Source organism: Lepus europaeus, chromosome 17 (assembly GCF_033115175.1).
Source record: "Lepus europaeus isolate LE1 chromosome 17, mLepTim1.pri, whole genome shotgun sequence".
NCBI lineage: Eukaryota > Metazoa > Chordata > Mammalia > Lagomorpha > Leporidae > Lepus > Lepus europaeus.
In genome coordinates, this window is record NC_084843.1 from 52,236,626 (window position 1) to 52,259,816 (window position 23,191).

Below are 23,191 nucleotides of genomic sequence, written 5' to 3' on the forward strand. Positions count from 1 at the left end.
TTCCCTCCGTTGGTTCACCCCCTAAATGGCCGCTACGGCCGGCGTACTGTGCTGATCCAAAGCCAGGAGCCAGGTGCTTCCTCCTGCTCTCCCATGCAGGTGCAGGGCCCAAGCACTTGGGCCATCTTCCACTGCCTTCCCGGGCCACAGCAGAGAGCTGGACTGGAAGAGGGGCAACTGGGACAGAATCTGGCGCCCCGACCGGGACTAGAACCCCGGGTGCTGGCGCCGCAGGCGGATGATTAGCCTAGTGAGCTCCAGCGGCTGGGAGGTTGTGATATTTACTGCCATGTGTCTATGGGGAATTACACCTGCCAATGCTCTCAGAGGTTTAGGAGGGGGTACTGAGAATTAGCACACTGATTCTGCATCCTCTAGGAGGTTAATTTCCAGTGGCTCCATGGGAGAGACACCCGTTTTCCTCCCAAGAAACAACTAAGAACTCATCCACACAGACAATCTAATACTTGTCAAGTGTTCTGCTCTTTTTTATTGTATAAAATATGTAACCAGATTTATCATTTTAGTTATTTTTAAGTGTACAACTCAGTAGCATTAAGTACATTCACAATATTTGTAACTACCACCATTCTCGAGTTCCAGAATGCCTTCATCCTCCCAAACCAACTCTGTAACCACTAAGTAAGAACTTCCCATTCTTTTCAGTCCCCAGTCTTCATAGCACCTGGCAACTTCTACTTTCTGTCTCTATGAATTAGCCTAGGATTCTGGCAGGGGCAGGGGAGTTCAGAATTGCTTTCGGAGATTATAAAAGTGTTCTTCATTGATTGTGGTAAGGGATTGACAACCATGTAAATATACTAAAAGCCTGTACACTTTTGGCACCGTGGTTAAGATAACACTTGTAATGTCCCCCCCATCCCATATCAGAGTGCTTGGGTGCAAGTCCTGGCTCCACTTGGATTTCAGCTTCCTGCTAATGCGCTTTATGAGAGGCAGCAGATGATAGTTCAAATAATTTGGTCCCTGACACCTGTGTGGGAGATCTGGATTGAGTTCCAGGCACCTGGCTTTGGCCTGTCCCAACTGTAGCAGTTGCAGGCAATTAGGGAGTGAATCAGTAGATGGAACAGCTCACTTTCACTCTCTCTTTCAAATATATAAAACATTTAAAACTTTTTTTTTAATTTTAACACTTTAAATGAATTTTATGATATGTGAATTATATTTCAGTAATACTATTACCAAAAGACATAAGGCTGATTATATGCTTCTATTATTTCATACCTCCCCTTTTTTTTTAACTTAACAGAAGCATCTCTGCATGGCCTGAAATGTTGTTTCACTTAATTTAATTATTTTTAATATCCACACAATTTTAGTGAAAATTGAAGTACTATTCTACATACGTATCAACATACACACAGTTTTGTATGCAGTTATGTGTGTGTGTGTGTGTGTGTATAGAATGCCTTCTAGGTGCTATGTGTTAGTCAATATTTATCAGTCCAACATTATTTGGTGATTAAGTCTCTATACACACTTTTTTTTTCCTGGTATAAATCATGGTTGTAATGATTAGATTTAGCCTGATTAGTGCTGACTATTTGTGAAATCATCATGTCTGTAAACATCATGACAGATAGTGATTTACCATCTTGTAAATGCCTGAATTCTGCACACACAGAGGGGCTGATGTGTGGGAGTCAGTCATTCTGCTGTTGATTTGTCCAGTACCACACCTCAGTTGGGTTTATTCATGAGCTTGGGATTCAGGAGCGTATCTTCAGTGTCAAGGGCTTATCCAACCACTATGGTAACCGAATTGTGATTCTTGGGACAATGACAGACATGGAGTTACAACTTGAAAAATAAAAAGCCATGTTGATATTTCTAGGAGAAAGATAACGGAAGTGGATATAATTTTTAAGGCCTGTTGTGCTAATGACTGAGCTTCTCTGTTAGCAATCTTGACATGGTATCTGTAGCTGCTGATTGAATCTTAACGGTAGGTTCTTGTAAACCAAGAGAGAACTGAGTTTAAATATCTCCAGGCCGGTATGCTAGTCTTACCTGGGTCACTAGCAAATAAATGAATGTCTAAATTAATCTCTGATAAAACTTGTGTTATAATTTGAGCGTAGGAAAAATATTGTCTAGGCCCTGGCTCCCGGATGTCCCCTGGATTCCTCATGTTTTCGCCAGATATTGAGTCTCATTTATACTCAGAGTAAATGGCTGACTAGAGGGTAAAGGCTAATCCATGTGAAGGGCAGACAAGGTACATCAGACCTCGAAGAATGTGGTCACAATTTATACAAAGTAAGGATCAGTCTGGCCTTGAGATCTCACCGGTAGATAGACGTATTGTGCAATCCCTGTCTTGTGTGACATTTAAATTTGGCTGAGTCGAGCCATATGGAAATCAGATGCAAAATTCTCAAGATGAAATCCAGAGTGGCTCCTGAATGCGGCTTAGAATCCAGTGGCCATTTGGGAGAACCTTGGCGGCGGGGCTGGCTTGCTTCCCAGTGGGTTCATTTGTTACTCCGAGTGATGGCAGTGTTTGGTTTTAATTTAGCTTTGTGTTGTTTTCTTTTCTGAGCGATGAAGCAACAGTAAGGGCAACTCTGATATTAACATGTTAATACACATTTTTATATTTGCGTATCTCCATCTATTTTAAGTAACTTGCTTGCTGTTGGAAACAGCTGGTTAAAACTCTGGGTTCAGCATTTGAAACATTCTTTGTTCTGTTTGCAACCATAAACTGATATATTTTCCCACATTTTCTTTTTGTTAAGTTCTCCAGTGATGTTTTTGTTGCCTATCCTGGGAAGATCTGTGTTTCCATTTATCAAAACAAATGGCAAGCTGGGGACCATTTAAAGTAGTTTTTTTAGTTAATAAAGCCAATCTCCTTGTTCTGTTATGTTAAAAGTACATTATCTTTTTATTGCCAGTTCTGTATGACTAGGCCTGTTTTCTGTCTTAGCAATCTCAGGGCTGCCCCCACTTGCTTACTGTGTAGAGAATTACAAAATCATTAAGGGTGGGGCAACACCAGCTGACTTACAGTACAAACCATTTCTCAAAATAACCACAACAGTGCAATACTGATGTGTAATTTACGTCACAGTATGTTTTTATGAAATAGTTTGTGGCATTTTCACTTCTATTCCGGATGGAATCTTGTTCTCTCTCCCTTTTAATCAGGCATTTAATTTATTTTTATTAATAATATTTTCCACTCCTTGTCTTGGCATGCCTCCAATTTAACAGCTTTGATGAGAAGGGGAAAAAATACAAGAAATCCAACTGACCTGCCCCTACCCCAATCCTCCAGCATCAGTTTAAGTGCGAATGTATTTTCTCCTGTGCTATGTACTAATTTTGAGTACTAAGCTTACTGCTTTGAGAGAGACCTTGAAATATGGTTGGACTTGTTACCATTTTACACAAAGCTACAGTCACAAATTGATAAAGCTGATGTACAACTTCGGCATTTTAAACACTTTCAACCAATTCAAACTATTTAGTCATACGCACTGCTGCATTTTCCTTTTACAAATGTCTTTCTGTATAATGTCCTGTAATTAGAACAGGAAATCATTGAGTAACTGTAAGATGAATAAGAGCACTTAGACTGAAAGGAAAATTACCTTCCGAGAAATTATATTCTTTTTTTTTTTTTTTTTGCTGCATGTTACAATGTTGGTAATGATAGTAACAGCTGTAGCTTCTCTTATCTGTAGAAATGTAGAAATTTCATGCTTAGGTTTTCTAAAATGAAAAAAAAAATCATTTTCAGGAATAATCAAAAATGAATGGACAGAAAATAGGAAATGCCTAATTATGACAAATATTCGGTGTCACAACAGAACAGCAATTAAATGGAAACTTCAGTGTAATTGTCAATAGCAGTAAGAATTGGAATAGTGCCAGGTATATCAAGTTGATGCTTTGCCTTTGGTTGGTTGCTAGGAGCACAGAGAAAAGTATAAAGCTTTGAGAAAGGAATGTCTAATGTAATAAAGTAACAGAAGGAAGCATAAATCATTGTGAGAGCCTCTCATATTGATGTTATTTTACTTAAATTGTTTCAAAACTAGACATCAAGTTTTATAACATGAGCAAATTCATATTTGCTTGGGAAAAAAAAAAAAGAAAACTATGTTGTCTTTGAAGCACCAGGGACATTGTGTCTCAAACTTAGCCTTCATACATATTTGGAATCTTTTAAGTGAAAATCTTTAAATGTTTGTTTCTATTGGCATCCAAATGCATTTGCCCTAATACGATTAAGAGAACTAAAGGGCAAAATACTTGGCAGATTTTTCAGTTGAGGTAATTAGGTGCAGGAAGGAACATGCATATTTTTTCCACCAGGCTCTATAAAATCCTGGTGTGAAGGGTTTTTTAAAGACTTTTTTTTTTTAAGCTTACTGATGTTAGAAGTAGATTATAGTGGTTTTCAGTAAGCATAATAGTGTGATGTTTCGGAAACATGTTTCCCCTCTCCCCCTAAAATGAAAAAGAAAGTTACATTTCTAAATTGTTGTGTAAGACATAAAAGCAAATTTCTCCTCCGGAATTTATGTTTTCAGCCTTCTGTGCATTTGGCCACCATTATCTATTTTTAAAAAATAGCATTATGGATATTTGAAAGTCAATGCTCCATTAATTCATTGTGTTTGCTATTTCATGCATCTCTCTTTGTACAAAGACAACTTGAGCAACGCTATTCAGAACGACTGCCAGCTTTTACCCTCTCCCCCCACCTCTTCCCCACCCCCAGCCCCACTCTGAGGATTAAAGCAATGGTATACTGTTACTGTTTGAAAAGCCTGGGTGGAGTCTCATGTTATAATTACAGTTTCTCTGTGGAATTCTGTTTTGGACTTTGAAAATATATAAATAAGTGAAAAATTGACATTGAGAGAGGTTAACAAAACGTGTAATTATGATATAAGCACAGGATTAGAGTAATTTTGGTTGAGCATTACAAGCAGTGTACTTTAGGTATTAACTTTTAATAGGCAAAGTTCTTTTTATTGAAGTTGAAATGAGGTTTAGTAATTTTGGGTCTCTTATTCCCTTTGAATATTTCATTTTAAAATAGGCATGTTCACATTTTTTTTGATGGGGGAAATTGAGGAGTGGGATGACATTTTAATAGAATATCATAATTATGGTTTAAAATTTCAGTCTTGGGTACCAGTAATTTATTACTGATCATTTTCTGTTGACTGAAATCGAGTAATGTATATATAACCCAACCAAGTACAACCAACTGGAGTGTGTCAGAAGAAGTGCTCCTTGGGTTAGGATTTTGATTTCTTTTTCTGTGTGGGTGTGGTTGAAAGAAAGCCTTTATGCCAGGCACATTTTGTTTGCCTTTTGCTATGTGAATGTGCAGTTTCTTCGTTCTTGATGGCTTCTTAGCTGTATCTGCTGGAGCTCTCATGGATTGGACAGGGGGAAAGGTCCCGCACAGCATTTATTGGCAGCTCTTGTTTCATGGGTAACTCTGCATAGGCGTGTTTGTTTATGTGTGTATGAAATGCATAAGGGGGAAAGAAGTAGCTGAGGAATTCAAATAAGAATTCCTGAAAGGGTCATTTGCCTTTATTTGTTTCTTGGAATACGAGGGCAAAATAAAACATGCCAGCCACTCAACAACTTAATATTTCCGTAGCTGAGGAGGCGGTTAGAGGATCACAGAATTTTAGATCCGGGACACTCTCCAAAATTCGTTGTTTTAGATTCTGTTATCCACACCTTTCATATCCAGGTGACACTTGTCCTGAGGAAGAGACACTTCTCCAGTAAAATATGGTGCCTGCTTCACCACAGAGAGACTTGGGGTATCTGCTCTGGGGGGCCTCGGCGCTGCTGACTCGGTTCTTCCAGGTGTCTGGTCTCCTCTGGAGCGCCTTTCTCTTTATCGCTTTGCTGCCTTTCTTAGGAGCCCTAAAGGTCTCATGGGCCCTCGCTGGTTTTGTAAATATGAAAGGCAACTCCTCTGGGGATGTCCAATTACAGGGTTGGAAATTCACCTCGGTTCAAACAATATCAGAATTCTGGCCCAGATGGCTGGTTCTGTTTAAAATCGACAGATATCATAATCTTTGCTTTAGTGCCACTTAACATTGCCACACCACACCAGATCCCAATGGTGTGTCTAGCCTCTTAGCAGGGAAAGAGGTTAATGAGGGACAGACATTGTAGGCTTGCAAAAAAACAAGATTGGTGCTATTTCCTGTCACGTGGGTAGAAAATTGAGGGGCCGGCGCTGTGGTGTAGTGGGTAAAGCTGCCACCTGCAGTGCTGGCATCCCATATGGGCACTGGTTCGAGTCCCAGCTGCTCCACTTCTGATCCAGCTCTCTGCTATGGCCTGGGAAAGCAGTAGAAGATGGCCCAAGTCCTTGGACCCCTGCACCCATGTGGGAGGCCTGGAAGAAGCTCCTGGCTCCTGGCTTCAGATCGGCACAACTCGGGCCATTGGGGCCAACTGGGGAGTGGACTAGCGGATGGAAGACGTGAAAGGCACACCATAGTGGGAAATCCTTTCCATGGGAATTGCAGTGACCCTAAATAATAATCTCACTTAACCAGAGTCTACATTTCCCATGAAACAGAAGCCTCATATTTCACGTGATCAAAGAGCACTGTCTTCATCCCTTATATTGTGAATGAGTTAAATGTTATTATTATTTGAGGCATTTTGCCAGAGTGAAAAGTTAATCAAACTTGGAATTCAGATGTGTAGTAATCTCACCTCAATTTTAGTTCCTCAGTTCCTGATCCTTGAGATCCTGGGCTCATCACTTGGTGTATCTGAACTTGTGGCCTCCCATGGCTAAACTGGGGACTTTAACAAGTAGTGATGTTGCTAACAGGGTTATTGGGAGGAAAAAAAGGACATATTATGTAAAAGACTTTTTTAGTGTTTTATTATCAGTACCAGAAGTAACATCAATATTTACTTTGCTTTCTAAATAGGAAGACAGTCCCTTCCTCACATTTTTAGTTATCAGGGGTTTTTCCCCCTTGCTGTCTCCTGTGATACCCACAGAAATCTTGCAAAAGTGGCAAAGCAAAGCGAATTTGGCTCAGTTCTGTTCTAGATACTAGGAATTTAGAAGAGAAATACAAATAGGAATATATATCCAACCATAGGCTCCACACGGCTGTTGTATAGGAGGAATAAGTTCTACTGGTCTACAGCACAGAACAGCAACCTTTTTCTATGTTTTAAAAAGAACTGGAAGAGAGGATTTGAGGATTTGAAGGCTCAAAACACAAAGAAATGATAAATGTATAAGGAGACAGAAATGTTAATCACCTTGATTTGATCATATACCCATTGTACACATATATTGAATTATTAAACTCTACTCCATAAATATAATTTTTGTAAAGATTTATTTTTTATTTATTTATTTTTTTAAATTTTTTTTCTTTTTTTTCTTTTTTTTTTTTTTGACAGGCAGAGTGGATAGTGAGAGAGAGAGACAGAGAGAAAGGTCTTCCTTTTTGCCACTGGTTCACCCTCCAATGGCCACTGTGGTCGGCGCATCTCGCTGATCTGAAGCCAGGAGCCAGGTGCTTCTCCTGGTCTCCCATGCGGGTGCAGGGCTCAAGGACTTGGGCCATCCTCCACTGCCTTCCCGGGCCACAGCAGAGAGCTGGCTTGGAAGAGGGGCAACCGGGATAGAATCCGGCGCCCCAACCGGGACTAGAACCCGGTGTGCCGGCGCCGCAAGGTGGAGGATTAGCCACGGCGCTGGCCTATTTTTTATTTATTTTAAAGACATAGTTACAGCCAGAGAGGAGAGAGAGAGAGAGAGAGAGAGAGAGAGAGAGAGATCTTGCATCTGCTGTTTCACTCCACAAATGGCTGCAATGGCTGGGGCTGGGCCAAGCCAAAGCCAGGAGCCCAGAACTTTTTCTGGATCTCCCATGTGGGTGCCAGGGCCGCAGCCCTTGGTCCATTTTCCACTGCTTTCCCAGGCCATTAGGAGGGAGCTGAATTGAAAGTGGTGCAGCCCAGTCTCAAACTGGAGCCCATATGGGATGCCAGTGTCAATAGCAGAGGCTTAACCTTCTTTGCCACAGTGCCAGCCCCCATAAGTGTAATTATTACGTCCATTAAAAATAAAAATATATAGCTATATATGATAAATATCATATACATATTTCACAACCCAAAATAAGTAAATATAAATTTATGCATAGCTAATGTCAGATTCAAAGTTACTGGTTTTGAAGTTTAGTGTGCAAAAGCTAGCTGGCATGCTTAGGAAAGCTAAATTCCTGGGTCCCAGCCTTAGAATTCCTGAGTCCGTGGTCCTTGGTGGCACCAGGAGTGAATCTGAAGTGAGCAGTCCCAGGACCTCCTTTAGAGACACTGTCTCCAGCTTCAGTGGATGACTGAGGGGCTCGTTTCCATGAGTTGCAAGTAGAGTGAACCCACTGTTTCGCTCTCAGCAACAAGAGGTGGATTCATGGTTCAGTGAGCATTTTAGGAACTGCATGAAGGAAAGATGGCCAATCTTTTGGGCTGAGATGAGATGGAGAGGAATAAGGAGGTAATTTCCCAGTACACAAGATTATCAGGAAGTGTATTAAGTTCAGAGCAGAGAGTTAAGAAGACAGAGGACATCATTTTGAAGAAGGAAAAAAAAAAAAAAAAAAAAAAAAACCTGAGAAGAGCAGAAGAAAACTAAACTGAAGGGAGTAGGAGGAGTGAACTGGTCTCAAGGGTCCAGGTGACATCTGCTTCCATGAAACTAACTATGAAGCAACTGTTCCTGTGCCCTCACATGGACTGAAAAGCACAACCTTCTCCATTTTGCCTCAAGAAAATTTGGAGAACCTGGTGCAATTTGTCCCCATTGCAGAAAGTCAATGGCACAACCAATACAGATTCTTGGAATCAATAGGTATTTTCATGGTGTTGCCTACATGCAGGAGATAGTATTAGGTGCTGCACCTGCTAAGAGAAGTAAGCCCCAGCAATTCATGCTTGTCCCTGTCTCTCATTCACAGATAGAGAACAATAACTCAGTTGACACTTTGGGGGCTACTTCTTGAAACAGTACTTGTATACTTTGGGGTTCTGATGATATTTGGTGACTATTTCCACTAAAACTTCTTGTGTTATAAATCTGTAGAAACCACAAATTTGAACCCAAAATGTGAACTTTGTGTCTTTGTCTCTTAAAAAAATTTGAAATTGGCATGTTTTGGGACCTATATTAGCTGCTAAAATCTAGCTTTCATTTGGAGACCTGTCTTCACTGTAAACATATTTTCTTTTAAATTTGTTAATGTATTTATTTTATCTGAAAGAGAGAAATCTTCCATCTACTACTTCACTCCCCACCCCGTCTCCCAAATGCCCACGATAGCTGGGGCTAGGCCATAACAAAGCCAGGAGCCTGAGACTCAGTCCAGTTCTCCTCCAGCATGGGTGGCAGGAACACAAGCACTTGAGCTACCACCTGCTGCCTCCTCGAGTGCATATTAACCAGAAGTTGGAATTGAAAGTGGAGCTGAGACTTGGACTCAGGCTCCAATATGGGATGTTGGCCCCAGCGGCAACTTAACCACTGCACCAAGTGCTTGCCCTGTATTTCCTTTTAATTAAGTGTGCCAGCTGATGAAGTGGCTACCCTCAAGCCAGGCAGGAGGCAAGCCATCGCAACATGTCATCTTGCAAGCAACTGAACATCTCCATTTGTGGAGAAGCCTCCAGCCTGAGGAACTAAGCGAACATAATTAGAAATACATCTGGGCATCAGCCTCCTGTCTGAAAAGGTCATACGCACACCCTCTATTGGTACTGGTTATGTTCCATCATTATACTCTATTCTTACTCATTCGTCTCCCACTGGTTAGCAGATGGCCACGATAACATAGGTATCCTTAACAACTGTCTTGTGAAATTCTCTGCAGCATGGTGAGGGCTCAAAATATTAACTGTTTTCCCTTTAAATAGGCAAGTGACATGTCTGGGAATTGCTCACAACTGCCCTGGTGGTGTGGTCATGGAGAGTGATGGCAAGCTGGGTCATGGAGCCTAAATTCAGCTTGACATTGTGCAGGTGGCCAGATACCAACGGGGGTGTTTGTCACTTCTCAAGTTTAAAGTGAAAGGATTCATCCATGCCATGTCTGATTTTTATAAGAAGCACAAAATTATAGTGAAATTATCGTGGTAGGAGGAAGCAGCACTCAGTGTTCTGAGTTTGGTTGGTTCTGATACACTTGTATTGCAAGGATGCTTGGGAGTCCTCTCAGTGTGCCAGGTTCTCTGAGAAATGCCAGGTTACCAGATGGATTTGAGATACGTTAAAAAGATAGGGGGTATGGGTGTGGGGAGGGTGGAGAAGGTGGGTTTATCAATTAAGTGAGATGGATCTGCTGCTGTTACAAATAATCCGAAGTCATAGTCACTTAAGACACCAGCAGTTTCTTTTCTGTTGAGGTTGTCCGTCTACGTGGGATTAGCCCAGGGCTCTGCCCCCATGTAGTTTATCTCTAACATCCACAGTGGCAGAGGAGCCACTATCAGAGCCATTGCAGATGGCCCAGTCAGGGGCAAGGACACTGGGTTGGGTGGCACATTGGCTCTTACAGCGGCCATCACTTCTGTCATATTTCTTTGGCCAAACCAAGGCACACAGCCATGGGACTCCAAGACAGCACGAGGCACAGCCTTTCCTCAGGTGCATAAGGAGGACGGGAAATATTTTCTGTAGAGCACTAACAACCCCCAGAGCAGATGATGATGCTATTTGGGCCTTCATGAACATCTCTCTGGGGATTGATGACCTTTTTAGAGGCCTCAAGCACTGAAGAGATTACGGAATCCAACGTGAGAGCAATACCAAAGTGAGCAGATGAGTATAAAGATGCTCGACAACATTCTACTTTTTCCTACGGTGATGATTTTCATGCTTAAAAAAAAATCAAATTCTTTCAAATTGATTTTTTTCAGTTTGATAGTTGTTGGTGATCCAAGTATTGTTTAATATGCCTAGAAAGTCATCGCACTCTCTTTTCTCCATAAACGGGTTATAGTGTGTGAGTGGCCTGATGTGCATGCATGGGTGTGTGTGTGTGTGTGTGTAGTTGGATTGGTGAGGTGGGGCTTGGAGGATGCCCTCATTCACAGGTTGTAATACAGCTGCACCAGGAAAAGTCTTGTTGAAGACCACATCTGTCGCACAAAACAGAGATGATTATGGAAATCATGCCATGGTCATGAAAGGTCATTGCTGGAGGGAAGAGGGTAATGGATTGTTTTCTCATTTGTATAGGGGAGGACGAGGAAGAAACAAACGTGATCGTCCTCAGCTACCCTCAGTACTGCCGGTACCGTTCGATGCTGAAACGCATCCAGGATAAGCCATCGTCCATTCTAACGGACCAGTTTGCATTGGCTCTTGGGGGCATTGCTGTGGTCAGCAGGAACCCTCAGATCCTGTACTGCCGGGACACGTTTGACCATCCAACGCTCATAGAAAACGAGAGTATATGTGATGAGTTTGGTGAGTCTTTTTGCTTTCTACCTCAAACTTGTACATGTGTGTGTCTAGTTGTTTTCACTTCTTGTAAAGAACAGTGATGGGAACAAGGTTATTTTCACAGGCCTCATGTGCCACCCCACCCCTCCCATTCCCAAGCACAAGGCATCATTGTCTTCTTGGCAGCCTGTGGTTTACCATGGGTTAAAGATTATTATTTAGAATTTGTTGTTCCATATAGCATCTGAAGTTGCTTGGTCAACCTCGAAATTGGTCTTTAGGACAGAAAACTTTCATATTAGTTCTTTCTTAAAAGACTTTGGCTGTCTAAATATGGATTTTAAAATGTAACTGATGTAATTGAGCACCGACTTTTCAGTGTTATAAGCTATTGTACAAATGCACTAATGGTAGCCACTTCAGTACTTTGCATTAGATAGATATTAGATAGGTAGATAGAGCTGTTAATTTTTTCATATATATGCACATACGTGCACACACACACACAGAGTGCCCACCAAAAACAGTTTGTTTTTCTGCAGCTCTACCTTGTTGACTGGTCATATGTGTCTATAGACAGAGGAGAAAGGCAGGCTTTCTCCGTTTGGGAAGCCTTACAGGATGTAGTGAAAGACTAGAGGGAAGAGGCCAGCCAAGATAGCTGTCCTCCACACCTTGACTTTCTGGTCTGTTGAAGAGTTGAGGTTGTATCAGCGACTCTCCAAACTGCACAAGTTCCTTGGGATTTCTCATACTCACAGAGACAGGGACACTTCCTCCCTTCCCTCCTGCTGGATCCCTCATGGGTACCTGAGTGGAAACAGACGTTGGTACCCTGGTCTAGATGGAACATGGGGTCCCTTTGAGTTGTAGAGCATTCCCTGGTCTTGTTGGCTAATGTTTCCCCAAGGACCCTTTGTTTGAAGATGACTGAAATTTAGTTTATCCTGTTTGACCAGTGTAGACTTCACCATGTTTTTAGAAGTCACTGCAGTCTCTTCAGTTTGATTCTCCATGATTCCAGCAGCCCTGTTGCTACTACCAGGGATCTTTTGTAAGTGGCTCTGTGGGCAGAGGATGGACAGGATGAGGGGGTGGGAGATGGATAGTCTAAGAAGGAAGGGAAGAGAGAGAGGAAGTGGAGCCAAAAGACTTAAGTGTATGGGGGTGTAAGACCATGACTTTTTCCCTTTATAATTTGTTTTTTCAGATATTCCTCAAAACTCTGGCTTATCAATAACTCTCCGGGAAGGTGGTGATATTTGTTATTCCTACAAAGAAATAGTTATTGTTATATTTTTAATATTCAAATAACATTTTTATTCAAATAGACAAGTGTTTCCAATATATTTTTTAGAACATCTCTCTTTTCAGATCAGCATTTACAAATCTTCCTCTTGCTTGGGATGTAAGTTTTTCTACATCCCTTACTCCCAAGCCTTGTATGGTACTTGGAGCTCATGAGATCTCTAAATTCCTGACATAGAATAAAACTGAAAGAATACTCTCCCTCATTTAAGAATATTCAAAATTAGAGTTTCACAGTGTAATATAATGAAAAAATTTTAACCTTTTTGGCTAATTTAAGAGTTATTAGTCACTGAGTTTCAAAGCTGTTGCTTCTAGAATTGGTAATAGAAGTTCCAATTTAACAGCAATCACAATGGTTGTTAAGAGTTACTAAATTAGTTTTAAATGTTCTCACAAACACAAGCATCTGACTTTTGAATGTTTTCCTGAACTTTCTTCTGGTCTAGCTAATTTTAATGCTGTTTTTCTTCCCCAGCCTCTTAAAGTGGAAGCTTTCTTTTGGAATAAAGGTACCTTTAAAGAGCTTCTAGATGGCTAGTTAAATCATTAGAATTTTAGACTTTTTTAGTTGAATGCGTACTTCAAATAGTTTGTACTTCTTCAAGTATTTTGTGTCAGCAAACAAACAAAAAAGCTTCCTTTGAGCTGATGTGAACACCTTACCAGCAGGCCTCTACCACCTCCCACTTTTGGTCATGCGTCTAAATTTCCAGAGAACACCCTTTTAAACCTCCAACTGGTTGTACAACTTGAGATCAACATGGGTTAAAGTGTTTGTTAAAATGTGGGGTTGAGTTTTGCCAACCAACTAACAGTTGGTAGAAGAACATAAATTTAATTAGTGACTAGCATTAAACAAATGTTCCTAATATTAAACACTGCCAGATGAATGAAACACTTCTGTCCGATTACCAAGAGTGCCAGGGGGCCTGCAGATAAATTTCCTACCCAGTATATATTCTCTACCACACGTTTGGTGACTTCAATAATTGGTCAAATGTAATTTCTGTAGCAGTAGGCCTAGGCTGTAAAAATCAAATTTTATTAGCCATATCGCCAGGTGGATGGATGGGGGAGCTGATGGTAAAGAGGTTATAGTGTTAGCAGCTATACCTTTGACATGCAATTCATATATCACCCCTAAATACCTCCAAAGCCCTTCTTAAAAGGATGGTATCTGCTTTCCTGTGATTGAATAATGTTTATTTTATTAACTAATATACATGTTGCTTTCTTCTATTAAACTGAATTATGGAGTGGAGGTGGGGGAGTGTTAAAAAGATAAATAAAATGTGGTCCTTGCTTATTTCGAGGGTTTCAAATCTAAATGGGGAAGACAGGATTAACGCTCTTGTAAGGTTAACTAAATGCTACAAAGAGCCAATGATTAAGTGTTTAGTGAGTGTTACAGAAAACAAGTTCCATAGGAATTTAGCAGTGGGAAGTGGTGCTTGGGGGTGGCAGTTAGGGCAAGAAGTCAGGGAAAACAGTCTCATGGCTAAGGGAGGACCTGATCTGATCTTAAAAGATAGGAATCAAGTTATTAGAAAACTGTTGGCCAAGTCTAGATGATTTCAAGCCTATGTGTCTGATTCTCCATTTTAAGTAATGGCACCTTTGACCTTGGTCAACTTTTGGTCTCTTAGGTTTCCTGCCCTTGTCACTACCCTTGGGATGGTTTTTATAAATGTCCTGATGCCCTCTATAGCAGTGGGCAATGGAGGCAAAGGGTCAGGCCTAGGAAGAACCCAGGTAGTAGTTTGGGAACTGGAATTAATCGGCTTGCTGTCATGGATAGAGAACCTCACTCTTGCTTCGCATGATCTCTCTCTTACCTGCATTCCCCAGATTCATCTCTGAAAATAGACTTTGCTCTGTGGGACACCCTTGCCCGACTGCACAGACACCTTCCCTCTCCCTGCTGTTTTAATGTTGTCCACCGAATAACAAGTTTAATTGAACAATAAAAGTAAGGCTTTTAAATCTTCAATGAATCCCTGTAAATAAATTCTCTATGGAATTTTATGAAGCTTTTTAATGAGAAGTTTGATTAGAAACTATTAAAGAAAAATAGAATAGATGAAATTTCATCATTTAATCCAACATTACAGTAGTGTCATTTTGATTTTTATTTACATTGAGATATTCAGAATAGAGTAAATATATCCTGGTTTTAATTAACTATCCTCCTTACTTGGGAAAGGTTATTTTAGGCTTGAAGGGTTTTGATAGCATACCATCTGCTTTCTTCACTGTATTTTGTTCAAGTTCCTTCTTTGCTTACAGCCCTGTGCAATGTCTAAACCTATGACATAAGCATAAATTGAATCATATTAATGGTAAGTGATTGAAAAGCTTCAGCTTCGACATCCTGTCCACATCCTTCCATCTTGTCAGTTACACTGCTCTTAGAGCAGCGTGCTCTTTTCTCAGAAGAGAATTGACTATTTTTAAAACTAAAACAACAGACTCCCTATTAAAGCATTCTGAAAACTCATTGTATTACACATTACAATTAGGAAATGAGATTGTAATAACAATGAGGGGAAAGTGACATGAATGGCAATTTTTTTCCTTATAAAAATCTTTACCCTGTGCATAATTCCTGCCCCTAGTGATCCGTTAGAATTTCCTGACATAGGTTTTCTCCAGAATTCCTACCTTGCTTCTACCTCTTTTTTATGAGCCCTCTTCATAAAGCACATACTGTCATCTATATTTTGCTATTGGCTCTACTATGCAGAAAATACACACAGGCCAACACTGTCCTGTTTTTGCTGTTAGAACAATAAAATGTCGACCACTTTGTAATGCACAGTGTTTACATTAATATCACAGAGATTGATTTCACATATGTAAAGTGTTGACAGCTAAATCCAAACAGAAGAATGTGTAGTGTGGCAGATAAATGGGTAACTTTAAGGTACTGGCTTCCATCAGAGACACGTATAGGTGACAAAATATGCATGAATGAAATGAAGTTAGTTGTTATAGGTGGATGGGACTAATGGGATGAAGATATGGTTGACTTATTTAAAAGAAGATATGGCTTATTTTGGTCTGCATTTTGAATGCCAAAGAGACATTAGAAGTCTAAGTCATGCTGCTAAAGTTTTTGGCAGTTAGGATGTGTGCTTCTTGACCAGGAAATGGGATTGGGTTTAAAAGGAAGAGAGTGGTCATTGATCTAGAAAGAAAAGAGATGAGATAGACTATCGTTAAGTGTTTGGTCTATCTGTAGACACCATGAGCTCTGATCTTCAATGAGAAGAAACTGGCTGTGTCAATACTATCTTGCCCCACGTGATGATGTTTCAGTGAATGATGGACTGCATATATGACAACGATCCCACAGAGTAAATTACTTAGTGACCTCACAACCATCTTAGTTTGGATATGTGTACTTGGCTGTTCACATAAGGAAATAGCCCAACGATGCAGTTCTCAGAACGTATACCTGTCTCTAAGAAGCACATGACTGTGTTAACACGTACACTCTGGGGTGAGGCCAGGAAGGGACCAGTGGTTTACAGGCCATAGCTGGAGTTTAAATCAAGGCTCAACCATTTTTGTCTTTATGCCTTTGGATAAGTGAATCCCTAACTTGCCCCATCTGTAAAAGTGGGTAAAGCATAGCCACCTTGCCAAGCTCAGAAAAAAAAAAATGTGTATTTACTTGATTAAAAGAAATCCCTTTGATAAGTGAAGATCCTTTGCTGTTTCAATTACAGTCTCAGGTCTTAGCCAACTTGTATTTATTTAGAACAATTGGATCCTATTCTTTGAACAATAAAGGAATCCATTTCCCTAAGGTTTGTGGGTCTTATAGAACCTTAATGGAAGGGAACAGTTTTCAACTTTTTATAGTATGATTTAAAGAGAGTTTTCTCATTCTGCATGGAACTTTCCCTTTCCACTTTTCCTGTTGGGTGAAATAATGACATTATAGACAAAAGAAGAAAATTGAAAAGGAGAAAGCAAGACTGATGAGGGAACAAAACCTTGAATTTTATGAAAGAAAACTCAGGAAGTATAAAATTATTTTGAAGCACAAAGGACAAGCTGGACTCTGCCTCTTCCCCTCTAAACATCACATGTTTTGCTGGAAATGAAAGGAAAGGCAGTTGTTTTGTTAAGGATCATGGGAATTTCTAAGTGAGTAAACATTTTTTTCCTTGCCAAAGTAGGTTTCATGGTCACAGTGGATTTCGATGATCAAATGGCTTTGTTCCTGGCCCCTGTCCACATTCAGGCTTTCACTGCCTGCCTGCAGTGCCCACCGATCTCCCAGATGATAACAAGGCAGATATTTTTCTTTAATTGAAAGCGACTGGGAAAGGAGTGGAAAGGCTTCTTGCATATTGTTTATGCAGAAGACCTTAACCTTCAAAGATCTCACTTGGAGGACGGCTTTGTCTGGGAAGTTTTCTAGAGGTTGTTTCTCCATAGAGAATGGTCTAACCAAGTCACTCTTGGTACATCGCATTGCTGGGTATGCTGCCAAAGTAGGGACAAAGAGAATGTTAAGGTCATCCTACAACATCGTGAACTAAATCCAAATAAAGCTGCTGGTAGCAGTGTCTCGGATGTGCTCCACAGTACAAATAATGATTAGCACATGTGCTCAGCTTCCCTGACAGGAAGATGGAAGGAGGGCTGGACAGCAGACCTCTTGGGCAGAGGCCTTGGAAGCTCGAATACCCTCCCTCTTGGGGATTAATGAAAAGAATTTTTATGTTGCTACTGTAAATTAATGTAAAGAGTCATAAAATATGGAATGGGTTGGATTAGTGGATTATTTCCTATTTTTGGAACTTGAGAGGAGATTTTAAAATAACTCTGGACTCCTTTTGTAGCTGAGTGGACTCAATGGGTTATTAAAACTATTTGGACACATCGATACAATAAACTCACATTCACCCCCAGAAGAAAAGATTTATGTCTATACTGGCTCATATTTCACTTTGCATTTCATCCAGAAAAGCAAGGAATTTATATCTTGTTATGTTAGCGAAATGAATATATTCCTCTCTAGGGACAAACAGATATTTTTATCAATTAAAAAAACCCTACACATTCACACTATAGGAAAGAGCCATGTTCCTGAAAAAACTCACAGAAAAAAACCACTGGTCATGGGTAGGAGTCATGGGCTAAGATTCAGAGTAAGTCTATGCCAACTTGATTTTAAAAATCTTGATAAATGAAGATTCTCCCTAATCCTTTCATTGTATCTAACTAGATTGATCTAAGCTCTTGACAGTATAGATGAGGCTGTCTTGGGGGTGTTTTGAGCCTAGCATAGTGCCTGACACACGTTACATCTTCACTCATTTGTTTGACCAGTCAGTTACTATTATATGCCAAGTAGTGTCCTGGTCCTATTTGTACCAATTGTTGAACAAGATAGAAATTTACTCTCCCTTAAAGAGCTTACATCATGGTATTTGAAAAGAGAAGTGACAGAATGTGAGATAGTCATGGAATATACCATACAGGTATAGACATTATGGAATCGTGAAGATTAAATGAATTCGTAAGTAAAAGTACCTAGATGGTGCATGGTGAGTACTATGTAAATACATATTGTTACTTGAATATTCTTGTACTTCTTAGACCACCCAGCATAACCTTAAACACATATTGAGTCCCCAGTGGTTCATCAAGAACCACCTACAAAATTGTTTCATACCTGCTCAGACTGCTGGGGAAAATGAGGTATCATTTAAAAACCATTCATTCTAGATTGTTGGTCCCTCTGCATGGAGTATGTTTTCCTGGATATCATGAGTCTGGATCCTCCTCATCATTCTAGTCTTGATTCAACTATTTTCTCCCCAGAAAAATCTTCTCCTACCATCATCTTCAGGTCCAGCTCTATCCCATCACCCACAGTGTTATCATCTTCCTGTAACTCATCATTATCTAAACTGAACCCCTATTTTTTCTTCACATGTTTATAGTCTGCCTTCCTGCTCCCCACAGATACTACAGTGTAAGCTCTTGGTAAGGTATGCAGTGGATTTTCTTTCTTGTTCACAACTGTATGCTCAGGGACCAAAACAACACTTGGAACCTAGCAGGTGTGCAATAAATATCGGTTGCATGAATGAATGGAAACATGTATGCTGTGCGTCAGCGTCATTTCTGTCCCATGTTACAGATAAGGACCCTGAAGCACAGCACTATGACACAAGGGTTCAAACTAGCATTTGATCCTGGATAGCCCTACCCAGCCTGCACACTCTTCCCCGTTCTTTTACACTGTCTTCAGCTCAGCCTCTGCTCAAGCTAGCCTCTTGATAAGAAAGGGATGGGCATAACGATTCAGAATCTGAAAACAACTGGATTAGCATCAAGACTCTGATGCCAGCCTCAACCGTCTCTTATCTCTGTTGTGCCACTGTCCCTGCCCCAGCCCTTGCTGTCCTTTGATCTCTTCAGCGCACTGGCTAGCGTCATCACTTCCCTGCTCAGAGAAGCTTCTCATCAGAGAAGCAAATAGGAGCAGGGGGCTCTGTAAGGACTAGAAGTATTTAGAGTTTGAAGGAAACAGATAGTAAACTGTCCTGTGCTCTCCTGGACTCTGTAAGACATAGTGTTTTGATGCTGACGGGACTTTCATTATATACCTCTCTATAATTTTCTGCTTAGAATGCATTGGCCTCCCCAACTTGGCATCCTTCTTTAATGAAAAAATTATAGGCCTAATTTCAAAAAATGAAATGTGTGCAAGCTTTCCTGCTTCTGTCACTTCTTTATTCCTGTGGCACATAAATCATTTCCCTTTTTAAAATTAAATTTTGCTTGCCATGATTTGGTAATGGGTTTTCAACGGAGGCAGAATAGCCAAGCTCTTGGCACAAGAACCAGCTGTGCTGCCTGCTCAGGAAATCTCATTGCTGGTTGGCATTGGCCTTGATTCCATCATCTGGGCTCTATCCTCCCTTTGGAAGTTGCCTAAATTTTCTTCCGAAGAATCTCTTCTCCAAATGACCTTTTGGGCTCTCCAGTCACCATCTTGGAGGACTAAAGAACAGATGGGATTCGATCAGAAAAATACCAGTACATTTTAATGCTCCCTGGGTGCTTATTCATCAATTCAGTCATTTGCTGAGCACCAACTATGTGTAAGGCAGAACTCCAGGCACTGTTGGGATACTGGTCTACACTCCCAAGACATTTAAAAGTCAAGTTTATAAGTTTTCTTAGATAAGATGTGAAGCAATGGTCCACTGTAAATACTATTTGTAATCATCTTAACAACCCTGTGTTTGACCGTGAGCATCCTCAGAGAGGTTAAGCAGTTTCTTGTCACAGACCTGGCCTGTTGCTGAAATAGGTTTAGCAAAGTAACATCCCCCCACTTCCACCTGCATACACGACCTCCGTTGAATCTAGTGGGCATGCTTTTCTGCCATAAAGTGAGAAGAACATGGAGCTAAAAGTCAGGAGTTTGTTGAAATGACATAAAAACTCTGCTAGATTCCAGAAGGCTTCAAATCTCCACCATCTTCTGTCTTTTGCTAAACAAGTCAAGTATTTCTTGACTCAGTGTTTCAGCTTTAGCTTATGGCCAGTTGATTTAGTTCTCAAGAGAAAGTAGCTAGCTGAAAGGGACCAGATTTTGCTCTCAGAATTTACTTATCTTTACAAACCACAGGAACGTTCTTCATAAAATGGTCAATGTCTTTTGGTGAAGGTTATTTCTTTGTGATGATGCTTTAAAGATCCTGTTGTCTGCACAGCCCAGAAGGTTGCTCCTTAGCTTTAAGGAAGTGAGGAACATCCTCCAGTTAGGAAAATGGCAGCTGGTAACCAGAGGTCGCCATAGAGACCTTCCCAGCCACTAACTCACAAACGCACAGGTATCACAAACGCACAGTAAGAAAACCAAGCAACACTGACTGGTCCATTACCAAAATAAAGCATTGTCCAATTCCAATTAAATGTGGGTTCTGTGGGTCAGGACTATGATAGAATTGACAGTTGAGGCTGGACTCATCAGAAAGTGTTGAGAAAGAAAAGTTTCAGCCAGTGTAATGTTCATTAAGATTACTTGGTGGGTGTACTGCACCCCTGGGATACTTTGTGCATTATGAACTTGCAGGTAAAGGTGAGGCCTTCTAGCCTTCCAGGAGAGTTCTATGGAAGATCCCGGATGAGGCAAGCTCACAACATAACAGATTTAGCAGGTCATGGTTTCTTCCGCTCAGCCCCAAACAGGAATATTATCCATATGAAACAGGATATCAAGTCTTTGAACTTGAATATTTCATACAGTACCAGGAACAATGCTTTATCAGGGAGCTGACTCCTGCCCCACTGCCGGAACTCAGAAAGAGAGAAATCCTTAGTGCTAGTTGGTCTTTTCAGGTTTTGTGTTTACCATAGCTCTGACAGCAGGCACCATACTACAGAGAATGCATTTCATCCGGTAGTTCTTGAAACAAAGGAAATTGAAATGTGTCAAGACTAGAGCAAACCTAGGCACTGTTGTGGGCCCCTGTGAAGTTGTCTCACTAACCCTCTGTGTCACCTGCATGGGCTGAGCAGGTGGTTTCAGTGACTCAGAGAGCCTGGTAACTGCTCCTCCTACCCTCAGCCCTGCCATGCGTACTGCACAGGAGGACTGTCCTGCCCATGGGAGAGGGCTCTTCACACTTTTCAAAGTGCCTCTGCTTAGCCTGGCTCTGTGTGGCTCCGTGTACCTGGAAGGACAGGTGTTATGGGTGCCATTAGGCAAATAAGCCGGATTAGGTGAGTTCATGGCTCGATGTGAGTACAGCAGTGTTCAGACCCCACTGGGGCTTGGGACCAGCTTCTCTGCCTGTGTCCTTAATGTCATCCCCCTGAACATGGCCCAGTGCTGAAGGGCCTGCACCACAGCTGTGAGATCACACACAGCACACCCTAATTAACCGGACTCTCCTATTAACCACATGTTCCTCCTTCCTTGTCTCCTTAGTACAGTATTTCAAGGAGGAAAAACAGAAATAAATAACAAAGCCCAGTTTACATGTTTTTTGCGATATTGTTCTCATTATGAAAGTATTTCCATTATGAAAGTAAATGTGTAGTAGTAATAATTGCTACTTTTCTGTGAGCATGGCCTCTGTGTCGGGCCCTTAGTATTTGATGTGTGCTATGTCCTTTCTATACATTACTTTCTAACTGCTTACAGTGTCCCCATAAGAACGCTCTTACTAACCATCACTTCACGGGCTAGGAAAGGTTAACTAAGCCTGAAATCACTGTGATAGCGAGTCGTCAAGCTGGGTTGCAGTTCAGGTCTGTCTGGCATCAAGGCTGGAGTGCTTGTCCACTCTGATACTGCCTCCCAAACTCCATCAACAATTTCGTCAGTACTATTTCCTTCCAGTCTTTTTCCAGAACATTTTTTAATTTACTTGACAATATTTTACATACACAATTTTTTATCTTAAATGTTTAGATATGATAAGATAAGCATTCCCTCATATTATTATTATATTATAAATGTTATGGACACCATTTTAAGGATTGCTTATTATTGTAGAAAGTGAATTTATCAGAGTTTACAGAATTCCTTTCTATTAGAAGGTTGGATTGTTGGAACCAGCGCCGTGGCTCACTTGGCTAATCCTCCGCCTACGGCGCCGGCATCCCATATGGATGCCGGGTTCTAGTCCCGGTTGCCCCTCTTCCAGTCCAGCTCTCTGCTGTGGCCTGGGAAGGCAGTGGAGGATGGCCCAAGTGCTTGGGCGCCTGCACCTGTGTGCGAAACCAGGAGGAAGCACCTGGCTCCTGGCTTCGGATCGGCACAGCGCGCCGACCGTAGCAGCCATTTGGAGAGTGAACCAACGGAAGGACGACCTTTCTCTCTGTCTCTCTCACTGTCTAACTCTGCCTATCCCCCCCCCCAAAAAAAAAAAGGTTGGATTGTTTCCTCCATGGTCATATTTTGTTGCTATTGTATATAAGGTGTGTAATTAACACTGTGATAAACATCTTTATCCATAAAGGCACCCGAATTTGGTGATTTTGTTAGGACAGATTCCAGGAATCTCTTAGTGTAAAATTTCTGTTCCTTTTAAGCAATAACAGAGATACCAATAATCAGAGCCTGGACTTAGGTATGTACTGAATCTTCCATGGCTGTGGTCAAGGACAGTGAGAACTAGCATCCAGAATAAAGATTCGGAGTATCTAAACAGTTCTAAAGCATTGCAGGAGAAAACTTTCTTCAGTGAATTCTAGTCTTAAGCAAGAAACTGAGTTCAGGTAAAGATTTACAAACCTGCATCAGACTCCTGAAGAATTTAATAAAAATTTAATTCTTGGTGTCTGCTTTGGACTTCTTGAATATGAATATATATCTTATTACCTATGTTTTTTGAA

The 23,191-nt window shown here is 40.9% G+C and overlaps 1 protein-coding gene across 1 annotated transcript in view; it reads left to right on the forward strand.

Annotated features, from left to right (window-relative positions):
* The window catches only part of ARID5B (AT-rich interaction domain 5B), a 178,794-nt gene that overhangs the window by 79,549 nt on the left and 76,054 nt on the right, over positions 1-23,191 (forward strand). The window contains exon 4 of the mRNA XM_062214588.1: positions 11,294-11,524. Within this exon, the coding sequence (XP_062070572.1) occupies positions 11,294-11,524 (231 nt within the window). The remainder of the gene's footprint in view (positions 1-11,293; positions 11,525-23,191) is intronic.